At 42.9% G+C, this 18,202-nt stretch overlaps 1 protein-coding gene across 2 annotated transcripts in view; it reads right to left on the minus strand.

Moving 5' to 3' along the window:
- LOC136620314 (squalene synthase-like) overlaps positions 1-18,202 on the minus strand; it is a 63,146-nt gene that overhangs the window by 23,039 nt on the left and 21,905 nt on the right. For both annotated transcript variants that reach the window (XM_066595015.1, XM_066595020.1), the window contains exon 4: positions 9,891-10,019. In XM_066595015.1, coding sequence (XP_066451112.1) covers positions 9,891-10,019 — 129 coding nt within the window. The remainder of the gene's footprint in view (positions 1-9,890; positions 10,020-18,202) is intronic.

The raw sequence follows: 18,202 nt of genomic DNA on the forward strand, positions 1-18,202 counted from the left end.
CAAAAATCATTCCAGTTTCAGAGCATGAGAGTTCTGTAGAACCTGTTTGGGTAAGAATACAAGGAGAGAACAGAAAGGACACCATTGTAGGCATTTACTATAGGCTACCTGGACAAGCAGAAGATATTGATGAACTCTTTCTACATCAGATGGCCAAGCTCTCAAAAAAGCATAACATAGTAATTATGGGAGATTTTAACTATCCAGACATTTGTTGGGAATCTTTCAGGTAAAAGTAATGGATCCAACAAATTCTTATCCGCTCTTGCTGACAACTTTATCTTCCAAAAGGTACAAGAGAAAACAAGGGGATCTGCTGTCTTAGACCCAATTCTTACCAACAGGGAGGGAATTAGGATGGCTGGGACATTTTGAATAATAAAGGGAGGAAGACCTGAGAAGACTCCAATGGGAGGAAGAATCCAATGGCTGGATGTTCTTAAGGACAGAAATGTCTAAGAAGGTTGCGCAGTGACCAAGGCGCAAGGCAGACCACTGAGGAGATGGTTGGGTAGCTGTTAGGGTTGTCACGGTGGAACTACAAACTCCTCCCTGAGGGACGCGTGTGACCCTTAGCTAAGGCATTGACAGGCCTCTCCAGGCAACGCTAGGGTAGCGGTTACCTGAATAAATAGTATAGTGGACTTGAAGAATTCTGTCACGGGTGACGCCATCATTCTTTACTCTGTGGGATGTCCAACAGGAAATAAGAAAGTCCACACACATTTAACTTGATAAACTCAGTTGCTGAGAACGATCAACAACCGGAACTTTACTTGAAGATAGATAGCTTCATACAGGTTCAAAATGTTCTGTGGGAAATTTCACACACTGGAGCAGAAAAGACAAGGGCAGAGGTCAGGGAGGAAACACAGGATGACACCGGGCCTACAGTAGTGTTATCTGGAGGAGAACAAGAACACTCCACTGAACACTCACTTTTGGTAAGCTTCAAGACACTGCATGGCCAACTCACTCTCCTTCTCTTCTCCACACTCACTCTTTCCCTCCTTAGGGTAGGGGTCCACGGCATAGACTTCCAGGGTACCGCTTCTCTGCTTCCATTCTTAACCACATGAGGGTTAAAAGGTACCCCTATGTGGCTGGCACTCTCCCTGACCCTTTCAGACTGGTGAAGCAGAACAGAAGACCACATTTTCACCTTGCAAACACATTAATCATGCTCATGTGACATCACAGATTGTTACATTTTCTAGACATTCAAAGACATTAACCTCTTAGGCCTCATGTCCACTGGGTAAATGGAATTGCGGATTCCGCAGCGGATTTTGCCTATAGGGAATCATTGGCCATCCGCGGGTCCATTAAATAGATTTTTGCACCCACGGATGGCATTTTAAAAGAATTGCGTTTTTCACGCGCGGGAGAAAAAACACGGCATGCTCCATTTTGCCGCGGATTCCGTGCGGATCGGCCACATTGCTATCACAAGGATAGCAATGTGTGCGGATATCTGCAGGCAAAAAAAAATACCATTTAAAGCAAATCCGCGCGGAATCTGCGGCAGATTCTGCGTGGATTGTATTTTTCTAGTGGACATGAGGCCTAAAGACATGACATTTACAGCAGTTATTGACAATTATGGAGGGGCCAGATATATGTACTTCGGGCCACAACCATTAACAATCCCTAAAAAGAAGGCAGAATGGGAAGCATTTAAAGAGACCAGGATGGATGAACACAAATACATGCTAGAAAGGAAGAAAAATAATTTTTAAAGTTCTATCAAATGGAAAGAGGGGGGCATATCTAAAAAATATAATGCAGGCTGCAGAAACTGTAGGGAAAGTGTCAGAAAAGCTGAGGCTAATAAAGAATTGAGGCTTAAGAGAGGTCAAAATTCAATGGATTTTTTTTTGGGGGGGGGGGATTTTAGAAGCAAAAGGAAGGTCAAAGATACTATAGGATGGTGAATTTGTTAAAAATGATGTTGAGAAGGAAGAACCTTTAAATTCCTATTTTGTATCTGTTTTCTCAACTGATCTTCCCTGCGCTATTGAAGGCATAAAAGAATACTGGCTGTCTAAAAAAAAAAAAAAAAAAAAGAAGATGGTGAGGGAACACTTGGCTAATTTATAAGAATCTAAGTATCTAGGTCCTGATGCCAGATTAATTAAATCCTAGGATACTGAAGGAAACAGCAGAGGTAATTCCTCAACTATTAGCTGTAATCTTGGGATACTCCTGGAGAATAGAAGTCCCAGAAGCTTGGAGAAGGGCAAATGTTGTCCCCATCTTTAAATAAGAGAAGAAGGTGGACTTAGGAAACCAGAGGCCTGTGAGCCTGACTTGTATACCAGGAAAGATCTTTGGTTAATTACTCCATTCTCATCAAAGTACTTGTATACATGTGGTTTATTAATTTGTTCAGAGCCAGGGCAACGTCCCATAGGGAGACCCCAGAAACCTGACATATGTGGGGAGCTGGGAGGGTAGAGTGCTGACTTGCCACAGTAGCACTTACCATGCAGCCTCCCCAGACTGGGGAAGAAACGAGAGAACAGGGGGATACTTGTCACATGTGACGGCACCGTTCCTACACACAGCGGTATGACCCTCGGCAGATAAGTAATTCAGCCACAGACCATTTTCTAGTACCACGGGTCTCTGAGAACGGTCAGAGCCCGGCATAAATTTGACTTGAATGAGAAAAAAATACAAGGCAGTTCAATTATTGATTTCACTGTGCAGGCAAATTAATAGACTTCATCGATTAGTACTTCCACATAGCTCTCATAGACTTACACACACGCGTCTGCATGTGTATAGACAGAGTCCATTGACTTTTACTACCTCCACCCAGCCTTGAGACGCGTGGGTGTGACAAATAAAGGGTGTACCTCTACGTGGTGATCCAGACTTCAGACGGCCACGTAGGAAAGTTAACAGTATGGATAGTACCTCTGCACTGGCCTTGATGAAACAGATTAAAACTTACAGATGCCCTCTCTTTCCTGGGGCTCCCTCTCCTTACATCCAGATTACAAGTAGCATGGGAAATCTCTCCTCCTCTTCCATCTTCACCACATGAAGGCTGAAGGTGATCCCAATGTGGGACTGTCCTTCACAGGTATAGACTAAAAGAATATAGTTTATTAGAAACTCTTAAAAACATATACGGGCTGACTAACAGTACTAACATACATTAACACAAAAAAGAGAAGATATATTTCGGTGCAAGTTTGAATTATGCATCCAATGTCTTCAATGTAGATAATGGTCACAATAGCATGGTCAGTATAAGTGGATAACTTTAGTGCATATACAGAGTTCCTGCACTGAATGACTGGTGACAGTCGTATGTAGAGGTTGCAGAGAACTACGGCTCTGAATGACTGGTGAAGTCACAGAGAAATACGGCTCAACGCGTTTCTCCGCTCGCTTTAGAGCGGTTCATCAGGAGCCACAGATGTATATTTGACCAAAAAATCTTTAGTGGGATTAATAGCGTCAATCATTTAATTGACTAAGCTATCTTCCTCTTTTAGGATATATAATCAGTAGGATTAAATTGGTAAGAAAGTGGGTTGTCTGCGAAGATGTCGCCAACAGGTATATATATATACCAGACACCGTTAGACAAAAAGGCAGCAGGGTACGATGGTATAGTGGCTACGTTGGTAAAGAAGGAAGGAGGACTCGGATAAAGAACTTATGCACTGACAGTAGTCACAAGTCAGATGCGTGTTTAGATATGTCAGCTATAAGGATCCTGTATTTAGCGCTGTATACCTATCCTCCTACAAGTGTTGCAATGTTAGCAGCACTAATGTAGAGTTTCTAGTCATATGCACTGACATTAATAGAAAGTCAGGTGCATGTTCAGATAGGTCAGCTAAAGAGGATCCTGTATTTAAAGCTGCATACCTATCCTCCTAAAAGTGTTGCAATGTCAGCAACACTAATGTAGAAATGCTAGACTCCTATCAAAAGTTCAGACAACCAATCTAATATTCAAGCAGGCAGCCAAAAATAGGCTTCAACAAATTTTTCTGCTCAAACAATAGGTCCCCAAGATAAGGCTACCTAGTGTGCCAAACATAGAGTAAAATAACAAACAGATTTACCTGTGGCTCACCATCAGGGCCACAGGCTTTATCTGTTTGTTATTTTACTCTATGTTTGGCACACTAGGTAGCCTTATCTTGGGGACCTATTGTTTGAGCAGAAGAATTTGTTGAAGCCTATTTTTGGCTGCCTGCTTGAATCTTAGATTGGTTGTCTGAGCTTTTGATAGGAGTCTAGCATTTCTACATTAGTGTTGCTGACATTGCAACACTTTTAGGAGGATAGGTATACAGCGCTAAATACAGGATCCTTATAGCTGACATATCTAAACACGCATCTGACTGGTGACTACTGTCAGTGCATAAGTTCTTTATCCGAGTCCTCCTTCCTTCTTTACCAACGTAGCCACTATACCATCGTACCCTGCTGGCTTTTTGTCTAACGGTGTCTGGTGTATATATATATACCTGTTGGCGACATCTTCGCAGACAACCCACTTTCTTGCCAATTTAATCCTACTGATTATATATCCTAAAAGAGGAAGATAGCTTAGTCAATTAAATGATTGACGCTATTAATCCCACTAAAGATTTTTTGGTCAAATATACATCTGTGGCTCCTGATGAACCGCTCTAAAGCGAGCGGAGAAACGCGTTGAGCCGTATTTCTCTGTGACTTCACCAGTCATTCAGAGCCGTAGTTCTCTGCGACCTCTACATACGACTGTCACCAGTCATTCAGTGCAGGAACTCTGTATATGCACTAAAGTTATCCACTTATACTGACCATGCTATTGTGACCATTATCTACATTGGAGACATTGGATGCATAATTCAAACTTGCACCGAAATATATCTTCTCCTCTTTTTTGTGTTAATGTATGTTAGTACTGTTAGTCAGCCCGTATATGTTTTTAAGAGTTTCTAATAAACTATATTCTTTTAGTCTATACCTGTGAAGGGCTTTTAAGAAAAATTTACATATAGACTTCCCGTCTCTGTGATAAGCAATGTGGGACTGTACTTTAGACTGTCTCCACTTCGGAGGATGGAACTAACTTTCTTTCTCACTCTCATGCACTCACTTTTATAACCTCTCTCATACCACATGACATGACATAACTGATACATTGACATGCAGTCTCCAAACTCTGCAAACATTTAACCCTTCACTTGCTGCAGCTGTGCAACAAATACTGGAAATACCAAGATAGTTTTGCACAGTGCATCAACATAAGACATACATGTATGACATCCTGGAGAGGACCAGGATGATGTACTGGGTCACTACACCAGCATGGGTTTGTAACAAACAAGTCATGCCAGACAAATCTAATTTCCTTCTATGACAAAATCACAGTCTGGGTTGATCAGGAAAGTGTGGTAGATCTAGTATATCTTGACTTTAGTAAAACACTTAACAAATTATCTCCTACCATCCTTATTGAAAATATGATCAAATATAGGATTGACAAGCCAACTGTTAGGTGGATTCACAACTGGCTGAGTGATCGGACTGAAAGAGTGGTCATAGATAGCTGCACATCCAAGTGGAAGAATGTATCAAGTGGGGACCACAAGGCTCTGTCCTAGGCCCAGTGTTGTTCAACATGTTTATAACCTATCCTGGAGGAAATTGATTGGAAACTGATCAAAATTTGCTGATGACACAAAGCTAGGAGGGATAGCTAATACTAGGGGAGAGGGAGAGAGAGTATTCAAAGAAAATCTAGGCAAACTTGAACAGTGGGTGGGGACTAATAGAATGGTATTTACAAGGAGAAGTTCTACATCTGAGCAAAAAAAACTGGGAAAAAACCATTTAAAATGGAAGGTAGAAAGGTGAAAAAAATATAAATAGGGTTGGAGCTACCTGAATGAGTGAGCACTTTGGATAAATTATAGGTAGAGGAACATGCAGAAGGTGTGATTTTTCTTTCTCATTTAAGATGGTGGATCGTGGAAAAGACCTGATTGTTCGGGTGCAGCCAACCCAATGATAGTCGCACTGGCAGGTGAGACTATTCTGATGGATTAGTGAAGAGGAGAAAAAAAAAATATGGTTGGTCTAGGTGCAGCTGACCGAAATATGAAGTTCAATACAAGACAAGAAGCAAGCTCAGCTTCTCAATTTTATCCCAGCATAAAAAGACTTGTTTCGGGCAACACCCCTTCCTCAGTTATAACTAGGGATACACTATTATAGGTGACAGACTAAAAAAAGAAAGACGTGTATAATACTTATTGTGCATAAAAAGTAGGTAAAAGGGCAGGGGAAAGAAAAAAAAATCCTTCACAACATAATCTCACATCTCAGGATCACTTTCACATCTCTCCATCCCAATTTCATAAATTGGAAGCCAGACCCCAAAAAACTCCCAAGCTGTATATGCCAGAACCCACAAGCGGTCATTAAAATCAATACTTCCAACAACCTCATTCCCCTCACCTTGTGAAGCCCCTCTGCTTTGTTCTCCCCTCCAGCAAGTTCTCCATCACCATTACTGAACACTCCTCAAAAGAAAAATGAGGTTCTACTCAAACGTCTTATGGAGAAGTCACAAACAGTACCTTCCCTATCCTTACCCCCTACTACCTTCTCATGAATCCTAGAACCCCACGTGGAACATTCAACATAATGAAACCTCCTCTTCCCTAAGAAATTCCCATTAGCTCTATCCACTCACTACCAATCCCTCACCAGACACCTACATGTATTCTAGACCACTCAATAACAAACAATCCTCCATCCCAACAGAGCCATCCACATCCAGCTAATCTAGTCATTCTGTCTTTTTTAGACCCTCCTTCCACACTCACACCTACCTCAATGCATAAAGCCAGATCCTCATAGCACACAAATTACAAAGCATTTCAATTTAAAGAGACAAAAAAGAAAACTCAGTAAAAGACCTAAAAAGGGAAGGAGAGGAAAGAGGGCGAAAAAGTTCACCAAACCCTAAAAAAGAAGAAGACCACACTATAAGGATCTTCAACCTATCCCGCTATACCCTTTTCCCAGTGGAAAAAAAAACCCTTTTTTTTTTTTTAAAGTAAACACCCACTCTCGTTTTGCCCAGTCACCAAATTTAATGAATTACAGTTGTTCAGAGATATTAACGAATTCATTAGGAAACTAACATTGAAAAAGCTTTTTTTCCCCATTCAGGATAAGATAATAGAAGAAAAAATAGCTTACTAGCAACCCAGGAAGAGACAATACAGAGTACTACATGCCCCTTTGTCAGAGACCCCACAGTAGATACGATGAGGGCCATATCCAGCCTAATTGAGGTTGCCTTTGAAAATGGGAATTTCTGATAATTAGCCACAAACCACTCCATAACCCACCAAACAGACCCGTTATATCTGGATAAATTCACCAAGTCATTTATCACACTAGATTGACATTTCACAGAGATATGTTCCGCTCCCCACATCTTACTGAAAGGATACCCCATCACTCATCAATATGTTATCAGGGGTAGAATGGCAGGTGGACCATCTCGGATGTCAGTTCCTCTACTCGAATATCCCTCACAATTTAGGGATAAAGACCATCTCCTTGGTTTTAGATTCGGATCACACATTGCCAGAAGAACAGAAACCGGATGAAAAGAACCCAATTCAAAATAAACTAACAACTTTTTTTCTTTTAATGGGAAATTGTTCAAAAAACAGATTAGAGGGACGGCTATGGGCATCCTACTAATGGGGAGAAGATTAATGTAACTGGTCATGTCACCTGCAGTAGCCGGCGAGTCGTGTATATACTGTGATGTCCGTGCAGCACGGCTACATCAGACTAGTGCCGATCAGTACAAGTCAGATTGAATAAGCAGCCATCTGCTATTATATTGTCAGAGGCCACTGATCAGGAGTAATGGAGGATGATGATGGTGGTAAGTTTTATGGTGAGACAGGGGCAGCGAGACATTTCTGAGATGGGACAGAAGGCTTTCCATCTATAATGGAGGGGGTTGGAAGAAATTACAAGAGGGAATGATGCCGCTAGAAAATATAAATTGCTTCAAAACAAAACTTTGAATTTCTAATTTAGATATAGTGGTGCTGAAAGGGTTAAATGAGATCTGCAACGTTGGTGCATTGTTATGATCCTAATCAATTCCTTAATTGCTGTATACCTCTGGAGATTATTTCCACCATTGCTGTATTTAGGACAAAAGTCATTCTTATATTTGTAGATTTATTGTTTTATACAGGAATCCCATCCCATCTATTGAAGAGGGTGTTGGCTGCCGGAGAAAGGGGGAGGTTCCCCGAAACACGGCTGCTATTGCCGACACGCCTCAGCTCTTCTGTCTCGCCTATCCCGGCTTGCTGTGCATGAATTGTTGCACTTCATGTTGAAAAAAAAGAGGCTTTTTTTGTTCTTTGTCCCATGGTTTAAGGCATATGTACTAAATAAACATTGGATTATGGGGTCTAACTTATTACATCCATATACGGAATATGCCTGCAGCATCAGACGAGACAGGGTTAGTTGGGATTTAACTAGAGATGAGCGAACCTACTCAGCCACGCCCCTTTTTCGCCCGAGCGCCGCGATTTTCGAGTACTTCCGTACTCGGGCAAAAAGATTCGGGGGGCGCCGTGGGTGAGTGGGGGGTTACAGCGGGGAGAGGGAGAGAGAGAGGGCTCCCCCCTGTTCCCCACTGCTATCCCCCGCTCCGCCACGCCTCCCCCCGCCCCCCGGCGCCCCCCGAATCTTTTCACCCGAGTACGGAAGTACTCGAAAATCGCGGTGCTCGATCGTGTAATTACTCAAAACGAGTATACTCGCTCATCTCTAGATTTAACCCCACACACTTTTTTCCCCTCCATTTTTGGTTTTTTCTTCTGGAGTAAAATGAAAAAAAATAAATAAAGAGACATTCCACCAACTTTCGGTGCGTCTTGTTTCTACAGCGCACAAACTAATAAAAATGACGACATGATAACTTTATTCTATGGGTCAGTATGATTACTACGATACCAAACATATAGTTGTGCGCGCAATAACTTTATATTTCCGTTGACATAGTTGTGCGAGGGCTCATTTTTTGCGGAACGTCCTGTAGTTTGAGGTGGTACCATTTTTGAATACACGACTTTTTGATCACTTTTTAACTGGGAGACCAAAAAAGTGCATTTCTAGCGCATATTATATATATATTTTTTATTGTTAGGAAAATGTTCACCATGCAGGGTAATTAATGTGTTACTTTGATACATCGGACTTTTACGAACGCAGCGATACCAAATATGTATTTTTGTTTTATCATGTAGATTTTATAATAAATATGGCAAAAGGGTTTGTCTTTTTTATATTTGGTAAAAGTTTAGTGTTCTGAATTTTACTTTTTTTTTTAGTCCCCACAGGGCACAATAACTAGCGTTGCTTTGATCGCTCCTGCAGTATGATGTAGTGCCATAGCATTACATCATACTGCGATGGGGCAGGCATTCTATTAAGCCCCCCCCCCCCCCCCCCTCACAGGGATAGCTTCACAGCCAGTCTGCTAAGACCGCTCTGGGGCCTTTCAGAATTCCCCCTAGCTGCCATGACATCTGCAAGGCTCCCTGCAATCGGGGGATTTAAATGCCACTGTCAGAATTGACAGCGGCATTTAAAGGGTTAATATCGCCGATCAGCCGATTGCAGCTATTGCCGGCGGGTATCAGCTGTAATAAACAGCCGGTGCTATATAAACAGAGGTCGCCCCGCAATCTCTTTTCATACATACCCTGCCCCCGCAGGATGTAAATGTACATCCTATAGTGGGAAGGGGTTAGTCATGACCTCTTGCAAAGCACCATCATTTTATATGTACTTAGACAATAAAAAACAGCTTCTTCTACCTGATCCCAGTCCAGGAGAGATTCCATCGGCTTCTCCAAGAACTTCGCCATGCCCACCGCCATCTTCTGGCAGATGTCGGCAATCACTTCTTGGTACACCGCTGGCAGCTTCCTGAACTCCCGCGAAATCTAGAAGGGGCAATTGGCTCAGATTACAGGCTGTATGCTGTAGAGAAGAATGGACTTCTGGGTAATGTAATTCAAGTAGCTGTTCCACAACTCCTAGTATTAGGGCGAGCACCCACTGGCGTTTTTTTACCTGCGTTTTGCGTTTTGCGTTTTGCGTTTTTCCTGCACAGGCATAGAGATAACATGTGTTCCTGTCCACTGGCGTTTTTTTTGCGTTGCGTTTGCGTTTTTAACATAGGAACTGTCAGTTGCATATGTGTCCTTATTTTTCTCCATGGAAATTAATGGAAAAGCCGCGAAAACGCCGCGAAAACGCCGCGAAAAACGCGCGGAAAAACCGCGGGAAACGCGGCGAAAACGCTGCGTTTTTTTCCCGCGGAGAACGCAAACGCCAGTGGGTGCTCGCCCTAAGGTTTACACAGTGACAAAGGCACGATATGATGGTATTATTTAGAAACTAAATAGCCCAATTACACAGACACTGTACCCTCTACTGGTATACACGCAGCGTGGCACGGTGGGCTCTCATAGAATTGCGGTTTCTCTCTTGGTTCTTAGTAAAGAGGCTTGGGTAGATGGGCCAAGGACACACACACACACGCCCTTCTCCCAGTCTCCTCCATCGTCCTCACACACAGATTGAAGGTGTCTGTGTGCAGACAGGCTTCTCTCGGGAACACTCCCAGTAGAAGACTGATAGAAAAGACTCACTCATGCACCTTACAAATATGTACAAAACAAGGTCACATGACATATAAAAGATACACTTTCAGACATAACCCAGTCAGTAACCCATTCAGTGTTGCAGCTATGTGTAACGACTGTGGAATCACTGTGTCAACCTACCGGCTAGATGATGATTAGAGATGAGCAAACGTACTCGTCCGAGCTTGATGCTCGCTCGAGTATTAGGGTACTCGAGATGCTCGTTACTCGAGACGAACACCACGCGGTACTCGAGTCGATTGAATTTCCTTCCCTGCATGTCTTGCGTCATTTTCTGGCCAATAGACATGCAGGGAAGGCATTACAACTTCCTCCTGTGATGTTCCAGCCCTATCCCACCCCCCTGCAGTGAGTGGCTGGTGAGATCAAGTGACTGCCAAGTACTTAAAGCGGTCCCACCCGCGGCTCGCCTCAGACAAACGCTGGCAGAGATTAGGGAAGGTGCTGTTGCTCATTTAGGCATAGTGTTAGCGTCTTCAAGAACCCCAACGGTCCTTCTTAGGGCCACATCTGACCGTGTGCATTACTGTTGTGGCTACTGGGAGCAGTTTTGCACAATTTTTTTTTTTTCTCATCTCGGGCTGTGCAGGCTATTACAGCTATAGCGCTCTCAGTCTGCAGTCTTTATATAAAAGTATAGGGACAGTACTGGTGAGGCAGGGACAGTGGTAGTGTAGAATCCTGTGAACAAGTACCCCAACGGTCCTTCTTTGGGCTACCTCTGACCGTGTGCACTACTGTTGTGGCAGCTGGGAGCAGTTTTGCACTTTTTTTTTCCATCTTGGGCTGTGCAGACTATTGCATTCTCAGTCTGCAGCCAATTATACAGAGTATAGGGGCAGTACTGGTCAGGCAGGGACAGTGGTAGTGTAGAATCCTGTCAACAAGTACCCCAAAAAAGCTCCTCCTTAGGGCTACCTGTGAGCGTGTGTCAGGGTAAAATTCTAAGTACAGCACCAATCAGGCCCACCCCACTTGCCCCGCTGCCGGCGGTAAAGAAGAAAACACCACACGGAGGTCTGGTATAGTTTCTCACACGGGGACATGACTGCGCTTCTTTATTACAGATTACATGAGATCTTATACCCTTTTGTCTCATCACCAGGAATGGGTGATGGGCTCATTGGCTAAAATTCACAGCATAACCATATATGGGAAGTCCGGATTTCCGGCCTGAGACAGTGAAAGTTCAGATTCATAGTTGAACAGTTGTTATCTTGCTACGGCGCCTCTGGAAAAACAGCCAAGTACACGCGGCCTTCGTGTCTGGTTATTCCTTGTGTTCAAGATACATTTTGTCTTCGCCTTGCAAGGCCTCTTGGCATATCTGATGTAAGGCAACGTATAAGTTTTTCTCATTTTAACTTTGAATAGAACTTGCATACAGGTATAAAAGCATAAAGAACATATGGCAATATATACATATACCCTCACAAACCCCCCTAAAAACTTATATGGAGATCAAGCATCAGACCTTGCACTCTTCCTCGGTCGTCTCTCCCTTGCGTCAGGGTTTCTCCACTGCCCGTAAGGCCCTACTCTTAGGAGGGGGGATCCCTACCTCACCTCAGAAGGAGGCCATGGATTCCCTGGGCTTATTTCCGGGCATTCATACCCAATATCTGTACGAGTTAACACCCACAGGGTGTGCCCTCACCGGAACCTAAGGTCTTCTGCACTATCCCTAGGCAAATGGGAAGTCCACTGACAGTTCATCTTATGAGACCGGGGCGTCGCAGTACTAGTCCATCTCTCCATTCTTCTGGTAACGTATCTGGTTGTCATTATCGGAACTGGCTCTTCATCTTTTTTCAAACAAGGGAAATTTTGGTGTCACATTGTCCAGTCCCTTACTCATACTCTTTTTGATCAAAGGGATAATACACATACAGGAAGTTACATACCCCACCTTTTTCTGCTAAAAACATATCCAGGGCCACTCTATTTTAGAACGCCATGGATGCAGTGGGCCCTAACTGGTCAGCTAACCCTTGTAAAGCATCCCTGGTGTAGTTTACAAACCTCTGCTGATTGTAATAGATATAATTCATCCAATCTACATTATTATTAACAGTGACAATAGCAAATAAGGACTCAAAACCTGCTTTAACCTGATCTCTAGAATTAAATTCATCTGGCACCCCCCTTGGCACTCCTCTTGCATCTATGTATACATGTGGATCAAAGTTACCACCTGGAGTCTCAACTTCTCTCTTAGCACAATGTGGTGTTGGATTCTCACCCTCAGTGTAGTCTTCATATTGCACATTTGATTGTATTAATTTGTTCTGAAACAGGGGGCTAGTGTACAGTAGTCAAAGGTGTGTGTTAGAGGAATTGTACCACATTATAGCATGTAAAGGATATGCAGGATCATGAGTTTTTTCAGTGCGAAGTGTGGATCCAAGTGGGCTTTCCTTCGAGCTTGACTGCAGTTTGGGTGGTAAGCAACATCTGGTAGGGACATTCAAACAGGGTTTCTCTCTCAAACTTTTTCACATAGACCCTGTCACCTGGTTTCAGATAGTGACACTCATCTGTAGGACCTGGGAGAAAAGCAGAGACTGCAGAATGCATTATTGACAATTCCTTGGAGAAACCTATGACAAAATTAAAGGGGTTGTCCCGCAGCAGCAAGTGGGTCTATACACTTCTGTATGGCCATAATAATGCACTTTGTAATGTACATTGTGCATTAATTATGAGCCATACAGAAGTTATAAAAAGTTTTTCACTTACCTGCTCCGTTGCTGGCGTCCTCGTCTCCATGGTTGCCGTCTAATTTTCGCCGTCTAAAATGGTCGAATGGCTAAATTAGACGCGCTTGCGCAGTCCGGGTCTTCTTATCTTCTCAATGGGGCTCCGTGTGGCTCCGTGTAGCTCCGTGTAGCTCCGCCCCGTCACGTGCCGATTCCAGCCAATCAGGAGGCTGGAATCGGCAATGGACCGCACAGAAGAGCTGCGGTCCACGGAGGAAGAAGATCCCGGCGGCCATCTTCAACCGGTAAGTATAGAAGTCACCGGAGCGCGGGGATTCAGGTAAGCGCTGTGCTGTTTTTTTTTTCAGTCCCTGCATCGGGGGTTGTCTCGCGCCGAACGGGGGGGAAATTGAAAAAAAAAACCCCGTTTCGGCGCGGGACAAACAAGAAAATCATTCCCAAACTCAGCTACTGTGGCATGTATCCTCCTAAGAAAAAGAAAAACTAATAGAAGACACTCAATTCAAAATGTGCCCGTTTCCTCTATTGGCTTTTGTATCTACTTTCCCACTACTCCGCGGATATTAGGGTGTGTGAAAAGCCTGGAAAATACCCAAAACAGACATGATGTATTGCATTATTTCACCTGTGAAGTGTGTACCTTTGACTCAATCACTTCCGGTACCCCGTATCTGCAGGTTACCTCATTCATGAACTTCTGTGCAGTTACCTGCTTATTTACTTTGGTAACAGAGTAGGTCTCTCCGACCTGAAAAGAAATCAACAACAACAAGCACATATTCATGCTTCCCAACAAGTAGGAGCTGAGTGTAGCTAATTTGCAATCACTGAAATGGGTAGAGTGGTCTAGGCAAGTGTGATGTGGCAAATTTACTTCTGCCCTGTTGCTTACGGCAAAGATCATGCAAAATTGGACAAATGATGCAGCAGCTACAGAAAACCCAGGAGCCACCCGTCCTTGTTCAAGCATCGAAATCATTGCTGCTTTGAGAGGTGAGTCTTTCCGTGCATCAGCTAGGCCATCATGAGGCTCAGGGACCGTGGTAGGCAAGTGCTGTTGACTGTTCACCATATGCCGTCCCTTTTTAGTCCATTTTTCCTTTTCTTCCTTGCTGGCTTGTAACTGTAAAGTCTTTAGCATATCAAAGTCCAAGTTTTTATCAAAGTCCAAAGTTTTTATCAAAGTCCAAAGTTTTTATCAAAGTCCAAAGTTTTTATCAAAGTCCAAAGTTTTTATCAAAGTCCAAAGTTTTTATCAAAGTCCAAAGTTTTTGTCAAAGTCCAAAGTTTAGTCAAAGTCCAAAGTGTAGTCAAAGTCCAAAGTTTTTATCAAATTCTTCTTTTCTTTCTTCCACGGCTTCAGGGCCGCTGCCTTTGCTGTGTGGTCTGTGATGGCATTGCCTCTCGCTTCTCCGGTGTAGGAATTGGTGTGAGCTTTCCACTTTCAGGTAGAAGTAGAACCTCCATGAGGCTCTGCACCGTTGCATCATTCTTAATTGGCTGTCCTGCTAAGGTAAAAAACTGTCTGGCCTTCCATTTTGGGCCGTAATCATGAGCTATGCCAAATGCATACCGGGAGTCAGTGTAAATGTTTGCCGTCTTACCTTTCGCCACTCTACATGCCTCAGCGAGGGCCTTTAGTTCCGCTTCTTGTACTGCCACATGCGGAGGCATTCTGTTTTTAGGACATCTTGTTGTGTGACCACTGCATATCCAGTGTGGAGTCGTCAATCACCTCTGGTACCATCTATGAAAAACAACTCAAAATATGCATTGTTAACAAGGGCTTTCAGTAACTTTTTAAAACTTAAATTTTCTTGTTGCATCAATGCTGGACAATCAGGCTGATATTTTATTTCAAATAGATCAGAACCTTGTTGCAAAAAATTTAAAAATTTAAAAATGGCTTGCAAAAAAAATTTTAAAAATGGCTGACTTGCAATACCTAGATCACCTATGCCTTCTCCTCCCTCCCTTTGAACCCGGGTACTCAATTGGAAGAAATAGTAGCCGGGTTCAAGTTAGTACAACATTGTAAAAAGATTTGATGAATGCAGATAAGGCCTGTAAAATGTTAGCACCAATAACAGAGACATGAGTTACACCGGGGAAGAATAACCTACAAAACATCTATTCATATTTGAAATGTGAGATCCTTTAAGTGAATTCATTATTAGTCTGTTCCTGCCTGCAATGTCTTATCAAATTTGAGACAGGAGAAAAAACAAAACAAAAACTTTTACTAGCTGCTCAAGATTCTCACCCCCTCCCTTGTGGACAAGAGGGATGAAACACATTACGTACTTTACATCATCTAGCTCCACCCCTTCGATACTGGCTGCGTGCATCTTTTCTCAAACCTTCATTTCAGCGTAACAGTCTACACGTCCACATCTCAACCAAGCAAAGTCCCATGCATGGGGGGGGGGGGGGGACTTTTATCCCCAGTCATTAACTCTCATCCATCCATGCGCTCAAGTCTGCTCTGTCACCCCCTATTGAAGGTGTCCCAGTACATACAGATGCACAGACAAAAAAGTTTGACAAACATACATACATCAGTTGAAAAACATTGAGGTGAGTGCTATAATGATATAAAGTACATGATTCTATTGAGATGAGATTGTGAATGAGCGCTATCTTTGACAAATTATGTGAAAAAGTTTGCTGAGTGACTGAGACATTCTATATTTCTTATCTACTGAAGCTATTATATGTTATATTAAACGCTGAAGTGTTTTAGAATCTGTGGGTATCTTTCAGCCCCCCTGCCTTTCTTTCTCTGTACTTCTCTGTATTTGACCCTGAACAAAAAGTGAAGTCTGAAAGCCCCCACCTTTTCAAAACATCTGTTATCTCTCTACGAATATGAAACACAGACTGAATAAGTTGTTTTAGTTTAACTATTCCCTACATTTGAACTCATAAATAACACATATGCTGGGACCTTGCAACATTCATTTTCAACCCCTGTATAAGTAAGAATATATCTTAGAAATTGCTATATTTCCTACCTACTAAGACAGTATAATTAATTAAATTCATTTCAATTCATTTTAAGCAAGCAAAGATATTATCCAGGGTTATTATTGCATTTTCTCTCGCTTTGTTATCGCTTGACCTTGAAAACGAGACACACACTCTACAGCTTCACATAAACAAACCCTTCTCCCCTAAAAGCAAGCTCAGTTAACCATTTGCACACATATATATCTATATCAATTATCTATCTTGTATTATACACCTTTTCTTCTCTCTCTCTCTGCCAACAAATCACATGCATTGTAACTTTCTTCTCGACTTTGCTTGTTCCTTCAGCACTTTCTCCCTACCTAACTGCCAATGTAACCTTTAATAGACACTCTCCCGACACCCTCTTGATCACTTACTGTACTTTCCAACATTTCACTTACGGATACTTTCTTAAACAAATAATGTGTACATACTTAACTTTCTCTGACTGTCTCTCTCCTCCTCCTCCAGCACTTTCTAGCAAACCTTGGTCTTTTAAGGCGCGCTTCTTGGTCCTAAAGACTTCCTCCCAGACACCATACTGAAATCTACCGTGCAGGTCCTTGTTACACATTTTCATAAAAGTTTTCTTACATTTTACAGATTGGAACTCGTCTCTCCTCCACCAATTGATCCGCACGGCAGCAGCCCTTGAGGGCATCTGTCTTCTTTAATAAGATCTTACGCATATTAGAACAACAACAACAATAATAATAATAACACGCTCCATAGAATGCATCCCTCTTAATTTTCAAATTGTCAGCCCCTTATATACCGGCAAAACAACCGAGGGTCCCTTCTCCTATGAAGCCTGTCTCACAAAATGCATCCCTCTCAGCATGCATCCCTCTTAATTTTCAAATTGTTAGTCCCTTATATACTGGAAAAACAACCGAGGGTCCCTTCTCTTGTGAGACTAAATACAACAAACAACCTTCACTACCTTCACTATCGTTAAAACACCATGGACTTCAAAGTACAAATAAACTACAGACTAGTTTCTGGGTGAGCGATTGGTGTGCATATCACAGTCAGTGGTCCATGACAGCAAACCCGAAGCCCACACGAGTTACCGTGTAGAACTCTTAACCCAACCCGTCCGGTCACAAAACACAGATAGTCCCTCCTGCTGCAAGACTCTCAGCGTAAAACACAACATAAATATATGCTGGTCTTACCTGGAGTTCTGTGAGTTGATCAGGCTCGGTTTGCAGCAGGACGGCTTCTCCGTGGCGTGGATCCGGGTGGAATGCGTTGTACGGCTCCGGTTTTGTCGCCCCAGTTGGTTGCGCCAAATGTCAGGGTAAAATTCTAAGTACAGCACCAATCAGGCCCACCCCACTTGCCCCGCTGCCGGCGGTAAAGAAGAAAACACCACACGGAGGTCTGGTATAGTTTCTCACACTGGGACATGACTGCGCTTCTTTATTACAGATTACATGAGATCTTATACCCTTTTGTCTCATCACCAGGAATGGGTGATGGGCTCATTGGCTAAAATTCACAGCATAACCATATATGGGAAGTCCGGATTTCCGGCCTGAGACAGTGAAAGTTCAGATGCATAGTTGAACAGTTGTTATCTTGCTACGGCGCCTCTGGAAAAACAGCCAAGTACACGCGGCCTTCGTGTCTGGTTATTCCTTGTGTTCAAGATACATTTTGTCTTCGCCTTGCAAGGCCTCTTGGCATATCTGATGTAAGGCGACGTATAAGTTTTTCTCA

This window comes from Eleutherodactylus coqui, chromosome 1, assembly GCF_035609145.1.
Source record: "Eleutherodactylus coqui strain aEleCoq1 chromosome 1, aEleCoq1.hap1, whole genome shotgun sequence".
In the NCBI taxonomy this organism is placed as follows: domain Eukaryota; kingdom Metazoa; phylum Chordata; class Amphibia; order Anura; family Eleutherodactylidae; genus Eleutherodactylus; species Eleutherodactylus coqui.